Source organism: Mchenga conophoros, linkage group LG8 (genome assembly GCF_057382185.1).
Source record: "Mchenga conophoros isolate Kocher_MC1m ecotype Shallow Benthic linkage group LG8, M_conophoros_male_GT1.1, whole genome shotgun sequence".
Lineage (NCBI taxonomy): Eukaryota > Metazoa > Chordata > Actinopteri > Cichliformes > Cichlidae > Mchenga > Mchenga conophoros.
This window is the reverse complement of record NC_140533.1, coordinates 3,020,926-3,034,758: the sequence shown is the minus strand read 5'-3', so window position 1 is coordinate 3,034,758 and position 13,833 is coordinate 3,020,926. Positions and strand designations below refer to the sequence as shown.

Sequence of the window (13,833 nt, the reverse complement as noted above, 5' to 3'; positions counted from 1 at the left end):
CACATTTCTGGCAGTGCACTAAAACATGCTCCATGGTGTTATCTTCTCTACTGCAGTCACATTTTCTTGTATGGTGTTTTCCTTTTAAAAATAACGTGCTATTCAAACCAGTGTGCCCAAATCTGCCTCTCTCCTGTTCCTTCCTATGCTTCTCATTTCTCCTGTTTTCTTTTGGATTGTGTAAAACCATCACCTTTTCCTCTCTTCCTCCCATTGCTTTTGCCACCTTTCTTCCATTTTCTACTCTTAATCTCTGTCCGACTGACATAGATGACCAGATCCACTGAAATTCTCTTTGTAGCTTCCTTTGCTGTCCTATCTGCTATTTTCTTTCCTTTAACTCCACGATGCACTGGTACCCTTGAGAATGTGACCATAAGCCCCATCATATTGACTTTGTGTTTGCTGAATCTCTATCAGAATGCCAGATCTGCTGTCCGAGTGACTGTCTTGCAAACTAGCCAATGATTAACTTGAATCTGAGCATATCACCGATCTTAATGGTCTTCTGTCTTCAATCCACTGGACAGCCAACAGTATTGAAACCCGTGTATACTGATGATCCATCACTGATCCTTTTCCTTACTTTGAAACAAAACTCAAGAACAATAAATGCTGTCCCACTTTGGTTGGTCTTCCTTGATGCATCTGTGTACATTTTGACATACTTGTAATACAGACCAATGTATTCCTGTGCTGTATGTGAATTTAAAATAAAACCCCTATCCTTGTTCTTTTTGTCCAATAGTGTGAAATTTACTACAGCATCCATGGTGGTATTGTAGGTAATGGTGCTGTTTCACTAATGCTGATCTTGTCCAGATTAACTCATTCACTGCCAGCCATTGGCAGTGAATGAGTTAAACCCATTGACTCATTCACTGCAATTGACGGCTATAGACGTCAATGGCAGTGAATGAGTTAAGTTCAGGTGCTTTCTGACTCAGTGTCGACCCAAAGCTCTTCATTCCTCTTTTTCCCAGCAGGATTGAAAAACAGTTTTTGTTGGATGATGCTGACCATGTCCTTAGAGACTTGTCCAGTAGTTCAGTGTTAGCCGCTCTCTTCTGATTTCTAGTGGCATTTCTCCCGTCTACCTGTACTGCTGCTGTTGGGGTTGTTTTAAATGCACCTGTGCAGACTCACAAAGACTTGCAGCAGAATTATATGCTATACACCCATAATCCAATACTGATATAATTAACCCACTATTAACACTACATTATTTTGCAGATGTTTGATGTTAAAGCAATTGGTCTGTAGGTTCCTGGCTTGTATCATCCTTCTCTGGTTTATGTGCCACATGAGCTTTGTGGTAACTTCCCTACCTCCAAACTCTATCCCTAATATTAATTGAGTTATGAATTTTACCAAAGGTTTTTGCCATCATATCTTCATTTTTCACTGCTGTAACTTCCCCATCATTTAATACTGGGTGCCCATATTCTCTTATAATTGTATTCATCCTTCTGATCATTGACCATACCTTATCAATTTCTGTCTCTCTCCCCACAGAATTACAAAAGCCCCTCCAACTGTCCCCCGTTGCATTTTAATGGTTTTTCTTACATTAGCTTGTGACTTTTTATATTCAGCAGGATTCTGATAATTCTGATTTCTTTTTAACATTTTAAAAGCTTTATTTCAGCACTTCATCATATTCCTTTGTCCACCAGTATACAATCTTTTTGCTTCTACCTCCGTTCACTTGACTTGAAAGGAATCCATGTTTATAAAGTCAACAAGAGCAATGTGCTGAGCTCATTGTGGACTCAAATTCTTTGTTGTGAGGTTCTGGTTGGTTTGAAAATATCATGTGATTCAGCAAATGACCTGCTTGATTTCTTTATTTTTTGATTATTTATGATAACAGCATTCAAAGAAGACAGATCCATCGAAAGAGTTGCCTCAGGGGGACTTAGTGGCTCTCATGTAAAAAGTCCTCAGCAAAATTTTGGTTTCTGTCCAATTAAATAGATTCAAGTTTACTAACTAAAACAAGTTGTTGGGCAAAATACTTTTTATATGCCAGGGTTACACTATCAATTTCCACCTGAAGGCCACAGTCCAGGGTAAGTACAAGAATTTAAACAACAATCCTTTTGTAGTGAGTAACTGTATTACAAAGTGACTACTTTGGATAAAACATATGAATATTTATTTATAAATAATTAAAAAATAAATATGAACACTGAAATCCTGCTATCATTGCGATACTAACAGGTCAAACACAATTTCTTGATAATAAATGGCTTCACCCAACCACTCCACAAGACACTAATTCTTGTAAACTAAATATAAAGAATGAAAGATTGAAAAAAAAAAGTCTTTAAATGTTATACAAAACAACAGAATAATGACAGTGAGACAACAATGCTGAAATCAATACTTATTTATAGCTGACAGTGATATTTTTCAGTTTGTTCAACACTATTCAGAAGAATTGTTTGTTATAAATATCACAAGTTTGATTGGTGTACAGAATGTATGCACAAACACAATATTTTAAATATAATAATTACAAAAACAGTGGAAAAGGTTCAAATTTGAGTTTGTCTGCAATTTCTACAGTTCAGAAAACAGCTTTTGATATTTTAACCTACAGTGTACAAATGAAAGTGAGGAAAATCCAGAGAAATAACTTATAAAATCTGGGGTGGCTGTAGCTCAGGTGGCAGAGCAGGTCAACCACTAATCCAAAGGTCGGTGGTTCGATCCCAGGCTGTCTCTTGGCTGCATGCCAAATATCCTTGGGCAAGATACTAACCCCGTGTTTGCCTACTGGTTGTGGTCAGAGGGCCTGATGGCGCCAGTGTCCGGCAGCCTCGCCTCTGTCAGCGCGCCCCAGGGCAGCTGTGGCTACAATGTAGCTGCCATCACCTGTGTGTGAATGACTGAATGTAGTGTAAAGTGCTTTGGGGTCCTTAGGGACTGAGTAAAGCGCTATACAAATGCAGGCCATTTACCATTTTGTGATCTTAGCAGAATATCAGCATGTTTTTTTGGTTAGTTCTGTTTCAGTTTTGTCATTTAATTGTCTCATAAAATGATGGGCCTGACAGTAAATGTACAATTCTTGTCTCAGACATTTCTAAATATCCATTTGTGCTAAACTTATGTTCACATGCCCACGTGGTATCTTAAGTAAACATCGAACAAATATGTGACAAAACTACCATACTCTGACAAATAGATTTTGCATGTCTATTATGTAATCGATTTAATCATTTTAAGCCTTTATGTTTACAGTAAGCTACAGCTTCAGAATAATACTGTCTGTCCACTACCCAGTGCTAAAAACGCTTTCGATTTGAATTAAAAAGTTCTCATATAGTTTGTCTTTATATAGATGTTATAGGTTCTGTAACCTTTAAAAAAAAAAAAAAGTCAGATCAATATATTATCTTTTAACACCAATACTGATATTTGGAGATTTTAAATCTCTGACATTCCAGTGAATTTCCTGTAGTCTTTTCTTTCAGATGTATAAAACATGACCCGATTACCCTAACATTTATTTGTAGTTATTTATTTACTTGTTTTACACTTCACCCTGCTCAGATCAGCTGTTCCATGTGTTACCAACAGGACAGCCGCAGAGTGTCCTCTTGTGGACACAGTCTGCAACTTCAATGCTCATAACATGGTTGAAGGAGAAAAACAATATTAAAAATCTTCCCCAGCCAGCGCAGGAGAAACTGCAGTTAAGTTTCCACACAGGACCTGGTTTGTAATAAATAAAAACTTAAAACTTAAAAACTGTATTTTGTATGTATTCAGGTTATCTTTTTTCTGATACTAAAATGTGTTTGTTGATCTGAAATATAACTGTAAGAAATATACAACAAAAAAGAATCCATGAAAGGAGCAAATACTTTTTCACAGCACTGTATATCACGTTTATCTACAGCAGAGGAAAATGTTTGGTCAATGTGGCAACAGGATATGTGAGGGATACATTTAGTCTAGCAGCATTATCCACCTCCTCCTAGCAGGCCCCAAAGTCTTCCCAAGCTGGAAAAATACATAACTTTTCCTGGCCAGACTTGGGCATTCCCTGAAAACAGAAGATCAGCGGCTCTACTCTTTCTAAGGAGAAACCTCCTTTGGCTCTGAAATCTCATTACCCTCATGGTCCTAGATGAGGATGGAAAAGTAAGGTCAGAGGTGAATCAAAACATGTACACTTTTATACTCTACCACAATGCTCTGGTATGACTCGGGTATCACTAATAATATTACCATAATAATGGTATAATGGATAACAATGTAATCCACCTGACTCATACTTATTTTGCACTGGTTAAAAAATGATAAAACAACACTGCAAAACCAATATTTTATCATAGATACATTAATATAGGGCAATGTTGCGTGGAGATCAGGGGCAGTACCTGTGGACTGGCAGACCGGGGTGGTGGTCCCCATCTTTAAGAAGGGGGACCGGAGGGTGTGTTCCAACTACAGGGGGATCACACTCCTCAGCCTCCCTGGGAAAGTCTATGCCAGGGTGCTGGAAAGGAGAGTTCGTCCGCTAGTCGAACCTCGGATACAGGAGGAACAATGCGGTTTTTGTCCTGGTCGCGGAACACTGGACCAGCTCTTTATCCTCTCCAGGATACTTGAGGGTGCATGGGACTTTGCCCAACCAGTCTACATGTGTTTTGTGGACTTGGAGAAGGCATTCGACCGTGTCCCTCGGGGTGTCCTGTGGAAGGTGTTGCGGGAGTATGGGGTGTCTGGCCCATTGCTACGGGCCATTCGATCCCAATACAACCGTTGCAAGAGCTTGGTTCGCATTGCCGGCAATAAGTCGGACTCGTTCCCGGTGGGTGATGGGCTCCGCCAGGGCTGCCCTTTGTCTCCGGTTCTGTTCATAATTTTTATGGACAGGATTTCTAGGCGCAGCCAAGTGGCGGAGGGCTTTCGCTTTGGTGGCCTCAGAATCTCATCTCTGATTTTTGCAGATGATGTGGTTCTGTTGGCTTCATCGGGTGAGGGCCTCCAGCTCGCACTGGAACGGTTCGCAGCCGAGTGTGAAGCAGCGGGAATGAGGATCAGCACCTCCAAATCTGAGGCCATGGTTCTCAGCCGGAAAAGGGTGGAGTGCCCACTCCGGGTCGGGGATGAGTTCCTGCCCCAAGTGGAGGAGTTCAAGTATCTCGGGGTCTTGTTCTCGAGTGATGGGAGAAGGGAGCCGGAGATCGACATACGGATTGGTGCTGCGGCTGCAGTAATGCGGACGCTGCACCGGTCCGTCGTGGTGAAGAGGGAGCTGAGTGTAAAAGCGAAGCTCTCAGTTTACCGGTCGATCTACGTCCCTACCCTCACCTATGGCCACGAGCTGTGGGTAGTGACCGAAAGAACGAGATCGCGGATACAAGCGGCAGAACTGAGCTTCCTCCGAAGGGTGGCTGGCCTCTCCCTTAGAGATAGGGTGAGAAGTTCGGCCATCCGGGAGGGGCTCAGAGTAGAGCAGCTGCTGCTCCACATCGAAAGGAGCCAGCTGAGGTGGTTCGGGCATCTGACAAGGATGCCCCCTGGGCGCCTCCTGGGTGAGGTGTTCCAGGCATGTCCCACCGGGAGACAGTTGGTGTCATACAACCAGTGTTGGGAAGGTTACTTTTATAATGTATTCCACTACAGATTACAGATTACATTACCCAAAATGTATTTTGTAATGTATTCCGTTATGTTACTCAATGAGAGTAACGTATTCTGAATACTTTGGATTACTTAATATATTATCATGCTTTTTACAACTACATGATTGTACTATTGCTGTGATTTATTACTATCACTGAAGGTTACTCGCCATACCAATACCAACTAGATATTTAAATCTTAATATAAATGAGTAACAGTAGGTGGACATTAGGTAAGGCTGCACTTTTTGCAGCGATCTCGTATAGAAAACTATTCAGCGCGTGTATAAAACAGGCTCCGAACCGTAGTAAAGGGACCTCTGGCTAATACGTCGGTTCGCGTCGGGCTCGTAGCCGAAAACTAGCTTTACTTTGTTGTCTGGGTCAACTTTGATATGCGGGCTGCAAGTAGAGGTGACATGGGCCGCGAGATTGAGACACGGTCATTAGAGGCTCTTAATGCATGTTTTGTTTGGGTGTCCACCAGCGTGGAATTACCATAAATAAAGAGGGCATAGCCTAACATATGAAACAGGAAAAGACCGCCATGCAATCCCTTTGTTTCAACAAAGTAACTGTATTCTGAATACCACCCTTTTAAACGGTAAGTGTAACGGAAGACAGTTACTTTAAACACGTAACGCACATGTATTCCATTACTCCCCAACACAGCGTACAATACCAACTGTCCAAACTTTACTCTTGGCACAGTACAGTCAGACAAGTACCATTCTCCTGGCAACCACAAAACCCAGACTCATCCATTGGATTTCCAGACAAAGAAGTGTGATTTGTCACTCCAGAGAAAACTTCTCCACTGCCCTAGAGTCCAGTGGTCTCATGCTTTACACCAACTGCTTGTATTATATAATGCTTGGACGCAGCTGCTCGGCCATGGAAACACAGTCCATTATGCTCTCTATGCACTGTTCTCAAGCTAATCTGAAGGCTACATGAAGTTTAGAGGTTCTGGAGCAATTGACTCAGAAACCTGGTGACCTCTGTGCAGTATGCACCTCAGCATCCACTGACCCCACTCTGTGGTTTTATGTGGCCTACCACTTTGTGGCTGAGTTGCTCTCATTCCCAGTCACTTTTACTTTGTTATAATACCACTAAAAGTTGATTGTGGAATATTTAGTAGCAAGGAAATTTCATGACTGGACTTGTTACACAGGGGGCATCCTAACAGGACATCCTGGAATTAACTGAACTCCTGAGAGTAACTCATTCTTTCACTGCATGCCTACGCACTTGATTTTATACACCTGTGGCCATGGATGTGATTGGAACACCTGAATTCAATGATTTGGATGCGTGAGTGAATAGTTTTGGCAATATGTATGTATTAAGCTGATTGAACCTTTGTACTTCCAATTGCCTGCCACTAATGTTACTTCTTTTATGCTTGATCCTCTTCTGTAGCACTAGCTAGATTTCCCTTTGTTTAATTCATCACATGCTATAAGAACCTGTGATGGATACACTAACAGTTATCTGTGAAATGTCAAGAAATAACTCTTCTCAAGTGTTTTAAATTTAAAGTAACAAACATTTGAAAATGTAAGGAGTAGAAAATATGTATATTGATATACAGATATATTTTGGTTAAGATGTAGGGAGTAAAAGTAAAAGTTGTCACAAAAATAAATACTCAAGTAACGTACAGATAAACAGATCTAAAACAGAGCTAAAAATTCTACTTAACTACAACAGCATGTATATAATGCAAAGTACTTGTACTCTATTAGTTCCCAGCTCTGACTCCAACCCTACTTCTAAGAGTTTATAGTACTTGGGAAGCTTTCTACAAATGAGACATTATTACAATTATTCAGGTAAAACAGACACTTAAATCGACTGCTCTGAAATCTTAGGTGTATCATAAGTCCCTGGTATGGATAGTATTACCTAATTGGCTTTTAGCTTTGCATAACAATGTTGTCTTCTTAACAAATCTCAAATACAGTTTTGAAACATTTCTATTGCGTAAAAAAAATGAATCAGTTGATGATACCGTGAGAGAAAGCTGTAACCACTGAGTTTTCTCTGATTAACTACCATGGAATGATCATGTGGCTGAAGGGCAGAAGTGGGATTAGGGATTCTTGGTTGGAAAGTGGGTTGGCGATTTTGCTGAAGATTTGGAATTCTGACAGGGAGTGACCTTAATATGTATAAAGAGTGACGCAGGTGAAAGGCTTGATCCATCCATCTTGAGCAGTCGGACATGACGATAACCTGCAGAGTTAAGGGGGTTTAAGATAAGTAGAATATTGGCTATTCATATTGTGTTGATGTTGACGACACACACACACACCCACACACTCATATTAACCCATTCGCTGCCACACATACCTGTGCGGACACTGGGGAAAGGGAGAGTGAATTGTCCCAGGAAGTCATTTCTGGAAGTATAGTCATGATCCTCCACCAAAAAGCGGACCAGAGCCAAGTCAGGGACATGGACGGTAAAGTTAAAGGTGCAGTCCCACCGTGGATTAAAGCCTGTAATGAAGAACATAAATTCACACACTAAGTTTTGTAAATGGTAAATGGACTGGTTCTTATATAGCACTTTTCCACTCTTCTGAGCACTCAAAGCGCTTTACACAACTTGTGCATTCACCCATCTGACATTCACACTCCGATCAATGCATCGGAGAGCAATTTCAGGTTAGTATCTTGCCCAAGGATATTTGGCATGCAGACTAGGGGAAGCCAGGAATCAAACCACCAACCTTCCAATCAGTAGATGATCTGCTCTACCACCTGAGCTACAGCCACCCAAAGTGATAGTGTTTCTAAGCTTTTATGCCTGGTGTAAAACTGAGCTGTCCACTTTTAATACAACCTAACATGATTCCGGAATAGAAATCACTGCATGGCTCAAGAACTGTTAGTGAACACCATTCATCACTGCATTTCCAAAGTTCAAACTTTACCATGCAAAGGAAATAAAGTAAATGAAAAAAAATCATAAGATGTCAGAACATAATTGAATTTTTCATCAGATGAAAAGTGTGATACTTAGGACACTCAAGTTTAACATTAGCTGTTATACACTCTCACACTGGTGACAATAACGGGAATAAATAAACATGTTTATTCATGTTTTCATGTGTTAGAGCCCTGATTGCAGTTCAGAAGCTGAGCTTTAAGGTGAGGAAGAGGACCACAGTTTATCCGTAGTTGCATTAACTCGCTATTAGTTTCTTTCACATTCTTACTTCTTCCATGGCTTCTTCTTCTGAGATGATAAAACATACAGTAGTTATAATTCTTAATATCTTGACACTCAAGGTGCAAAACTGAATTAAAAATTGGCTCCATGGCACACAAGCACCTATGAATTATCTTCTTCTCCACATTTAGCATATTACATACGTGGCCAGTCTCTAGCCACATACTTAGGCAGAATCGCAATTTCCATCTGACCCACTGTTTTAAACACTGCGCAACATGGTGATTTTTTACAAAAGCAGTATATGTAAATTTTATTGAGCAGAGGTGGCAAAAATACACATTGTTTACTTTAGTAGAAGTACAGATACTGGTGTTAAAAAATACTCTGGTAAAATTACTGATTCGATTTCTTTACTCAAATAAAGTGAAAAAGGATGAAATGTACTTGTAGTGGATCAGCATGGGGGAAAGAAACACAACTCATAATAATTTCCATTGTGCGCTCCAGTAGATTTTCTTTGTATACAGGGTGTGCTCAGCTGATCTGCTGCTGCTGCTGCTGAGGTTCACTGCTCTTTGCGGATTTACACAACTTAATTCAACAAGATGTAACCCAATATTTCATAAGCTATCTTGGCTTATTTCTAACCCCTGCACTAATATATACTGTTTATAATGTCTTTATACAAGACAGTATACAGGCGGTATGAAGGTGGAATTTAATGAATGAATCTAAGCATCATCAGTTATTGTAAATTAACACTGACCATGAACATCACAGCCACTGTGCAACAGTCCATAACAGTGCTTTACTGTAAATTCCTCACAATACTGCTAAGCTAACCTGTTTATCCTGCACTAAACTGCAGAATATGTTCATGCAGCTTTTGAATAATATAATTGTAGTGTACCTCAATTTGTTTTGCAGGAAGTTTCACAATATGAAAATCATAACTTCACATCATACACAGATCCAAGATATTATTTAAAAATTAGGGCATGCCTAAGTTTTAATTTGCAGTTTATCAAATGCCAGTTGGAAAGTACACACGGTGTAACTTCAGCGAGCAGAAACACACAAAACATATAAGCTGTGCACAAACAGTGTGTTTGCTATTATTTGTTGAGCTGATAGAGAAGTTTCATTTGAAATTACCTGAGTTATTCCCTTTTTATGTACCCCTCCTGTGTAGTGCTAGCTTGACACTAAAGTACCGAGACCACAACGGACAGACATCTGCACCAAAAACACCACTTCAGCCCACTTTCACCCCTAGTTAGTAGGGGTTTAAACTGGTTTGATGTTTGGATTTTTTGACATTTTTATATATAAAGAGTAATAATTGTAATACCTCAAATTTGTTTTCATATTCTTATGGTCCTCATTTTTATTTTAGTTTAGATTATTTCTAGTTGCACAGGGGGAAAAGACATTATGGCCCAGTCTGTTTCCTGTAAATATTGCAGAATAGATAATAAAGTTGACTTCTTTTCTTCTAAACTTCTTTTATAAAGGTGGTCACATTTGCTGCTGATTGGCCACTACTTACTCTCTTAATTTTTCTGAAAGCAATAAAGGTGTTATTACTTTTTCATAGGTTGCCTCTGCATGTTAGCTTCATTTTTCTTAAATAAATAGTGATGTTGTACTATGTCCCAAAGAGAACCCACATGGGTACGAAATTATAACCTGTCACAATCAAACCCAGGAACCTCTTTCTGTGAGATGACAGGGCTAACAACTACACTGCCCTTAAAGCTGAAGCCATTCAACTATAAAATGATCTTTTATTGTAAAGACATATATACCATTGTTTTCAACATAATGCGTTTTCTTCTTATTGTTGTCAATAGGAGCGCCGTGGATCTCCACCCACACTTGTGGGTCAACAATGGAGCTGGGCTTATTCCATTCTGGTTTAGGCAGCTGCTGAGCTGAAATGACCTGGAATAACAACAAAGCAAGAGAGATCTTTATTTAATTAAAGTATCATTATAGATTGGAGAAGAAGAACCCACTCAAGAAATAGACAAATTTCTTTAATGGGAATCAATATTGAGGCAACTAGAGCTTTCTAAAATCGTTACAATAAGAAACATTTGGTCACCAAGCTTAAAATACTCCTAGACAGATTTAGTTTCCATCTTACCCGAACAGTGAGCATGACAGGTCTGTGGCCAGGACCTCCTCCCACATTCTCAGGATTGAAAGTACTGTCAGGCTGACACAAGAAGGCAGGTTTCAGAATGTACCCACACTCACCATTTTGCAGAAACCTGCCTTGGTTCAAATCCATCTGCTCACCAGGTGTCTGGAAGTTCAGAGCAACTGGAGAAAACAAAACATCAGTGTGAAGAGCTTGCAGGCCTCCCGAGACAATGTCCATTAGTCTACCCACTGGAGGCGCGAGTGTGGGAGAACAGTTAGTGACAGTTCTTTACTTTACTTTCTGTTTGCTTCTCTTAAAAATAGAACATATAAAAAAATGCTCTCACCAATTTGACAGCCTGCATTCCACATCTCCTGAGGGTTATAGTTGGAGGAATGGAGGCGCTGGCCTGAGGGGTAGATCCTGCTCAAGTGGTGACTGTTGTGACGAACAAAATACACCCCTGAATTTAGAGAACAAGAAAAGTTCAACACATTTTGCATTGTCGTTATGCTCTTGAATAAGGTACAGTCAACACAGGAATTTCTCTACCCAAATTCTAAGTTTATATAAACTTCTACATCTAGATTGCAGCACACAGTTCTGTGCACAAGTCTCTATCTTTAGATCTTGCTTGCTAGGTGCCCAGGCCTAGCCACGCACACACACACACACACACACACACACACACACACACACACACACACACACACACACACACACACACGCACACACACACACACACACACACAGATATCCCAAGTTGATTCTGTTCTGTTGGAGAAACATTTTGACACTCATCCAAGTGACTTCTTCAGTCTCAGCTGACTGCAGGACTGCTGGCCTTTTAAACAAATAGGTTGTGAGGTCAGTTTGTCGATCATTAATATCCAAATTGTCATTACCACTGATAAACAACCACTGATCAAAGCACCATTCACAGAGAGTTGGGGAATGGCTGCAATCACAGCATTGTAAGATGGTGAAAGATGTACCCTTAGCCCCCTTACTCAATTTAGAGATGGTATTTCCCTTTTAATGTTAATGGCTTCCCTGACCACCCATTTAAACCAGTCCTGTACATCCTGTATCAGGATCTGTACATCTGTACATGCTCATCATTGAAAGAGTGGCGACCGGTCTATAAAGCAATATATATCCTTGGCCCTAATTTTTGTGTGAGGTGCATGAGGTGTTAATAGTGAGAATGACTATGTGAAAAGTAGAGTGCTATCAAAGTTGAGGGGACAGATGGGACATGAGTACAAGACTGCTGGTCAACAGTGCAAAATCTACACCTTCCCCCCAATGTCTAAGGTGCATGTAACACTGAGAGGCAGACAGTAGTGATTGTCACCCCCTCTGCAGCCCCACCACCCAAGGAAAAGAGACTCTGGACCATTTCAACAGTGCCCCAGAACACGGTTGCACCCAAGGCCAGCACCCACCGACTCTACCACAAAGGATAGTGTAGCTAATGCAGACGGGAGGAGGCAGACCTTTTCTCCAAACTAATTTAATCTAGATTAAATTTCTATATTGCGTAATATACAAATCATTTTTTAAGTTCCAATTCATAAGGATAATTTTATTATCGATGTATGGGGCAGTAAGGACTAGATGTGTTGTATATGGTTGAATATCTAATTCACTTATGTCACCTAAGATGCACAGTTTGGGTGAGGATGGGATGCACCAACTAAACCTAAATGGATAGGTCTTCAGAATATCCTCTGCCAGAACCTCTGGAAAGGCATACAAGACCATACTAGTATTTCCTTGGCTTGCTGCCTGTACATTGGGGTTTCCCCTAGTGGACGAGAGAGTTTGTTCCCTGCGCCTTTGGGTCAGGGAACAGGTCCTGACTGTCATCTGTGCTTATGTGCCAAACGACGGTTCAGAGTACCCGGCCTTCTTGGAGTTCCTGGGCAGGGTACTTGACGGTGCTCCACCTGGGGACCCTGCTGTCCTACTGGGAGACTTCAACACTCATGGGGCTTCAACAACAGTGAGACTTGGAGGAACGGCCTGCCAGATCTGAACTCGAGTGGTGTTTTGCTGTTGGACTTCTGTGCAAATCACAGTTTGTCCATAACGACCACCATGTTCAAATATAAAGGTTTCCATTAGTGCACGTGGCACCAGGGCACCCTAGGTCACAGGTCAATCGGTTTTGTAATCATATCTCCAGACCAACGGCCATATGTTCTGGGCACAAGGGCAAAGAGAGGGTCTGAGCTGTCAACTGATCACCACCTGGCGGTGAGTTGGATTAGGTGGCGGGGGAGGACACCAGAGATGAAGGGAGACATCAGGCTGAAGAAGGATTTCTATCAGGGTTGGTTAGCATGTGGGACTATGGAAGCAGCTGGTAGGTACCAACAGGCCAAGCAGAATGCGCCTTGGGCAGTGGCTGAAGCAAAAATTAGGGTGTGCAACGAGTTCAGAGAAGGCATGGAAGAATACTTTTGGACTGTCTCGAAGAGATTCTGGCAAACCGTCAGGTGACTCAGGAGGGTCAAACGATGCTCTACCTGCACTGTGTATAGTGTTGATGGAGTCCTGCTGACTTCGGCTGAGAACATTTTTGGGTGGTGGAACGAATACTTCGAAGCCTTCCTGAATGCCACTGGCACATCTTCTGTGGAGGAAGCAGAGAGGGACGACTCACCTATCTCTGGGGGTGAGGTCAATGAGGCAGTCAAACAACTTCTTTGTGGCTGTGCCCCGTGGAAGAAGCCGAGTTCCTGAAGGCTCTGAATGTAGTAGGGCTGTCTTGGTCGGCATGCTGCTACGATGTTGCATGAAGATCTAACCTAATCCTGGGAGGTGCTTTGGGAGTATGGGGTGTC

General features: G+C 41.2%; 1 protein-coding gene across 1 annotated transcript in view; it reads right to left on the bottom strand.

Annotated features, from left to right (window-relative positions):
• Positions 1-1,908: 1,908 nt before the first annotated feature.
• Positions 1,909-13,833, bottom strand: part of LOC146567914 (1-phosphatidylinositol 4,5-bisphosphate phosphodiesterase delta-3-A-like) — a 35,005-nt gene continuing 23,080 nt past the window's right edge. The window contains exons 12-16 of the mRNA XM_085283615.1: positions 11,328-11,444; positions 10,982-11,160; positions 10,641-10,776; positions 8,004-8,153; positions 1,909-7,886 (exon numbers count right to left, since the gene is read on the bottom strand). Coding sequence (XP_085139741.1) covers positions 7,744-7,886; positions 8,004-8,153; positions 10,641-10,776; positions 10,982-11,160; positions 11,328-11,444 — 725 coding nt within the window. The 3' untranslated portion in view covers positions 1,909-7,743. The remainder of the gene's footprint in view (positions 7,887-8,003; positions 8,154-10,640; positions 10,777-10,981; positions 11,161-11,327; positions 11,445-13,833) is intronic.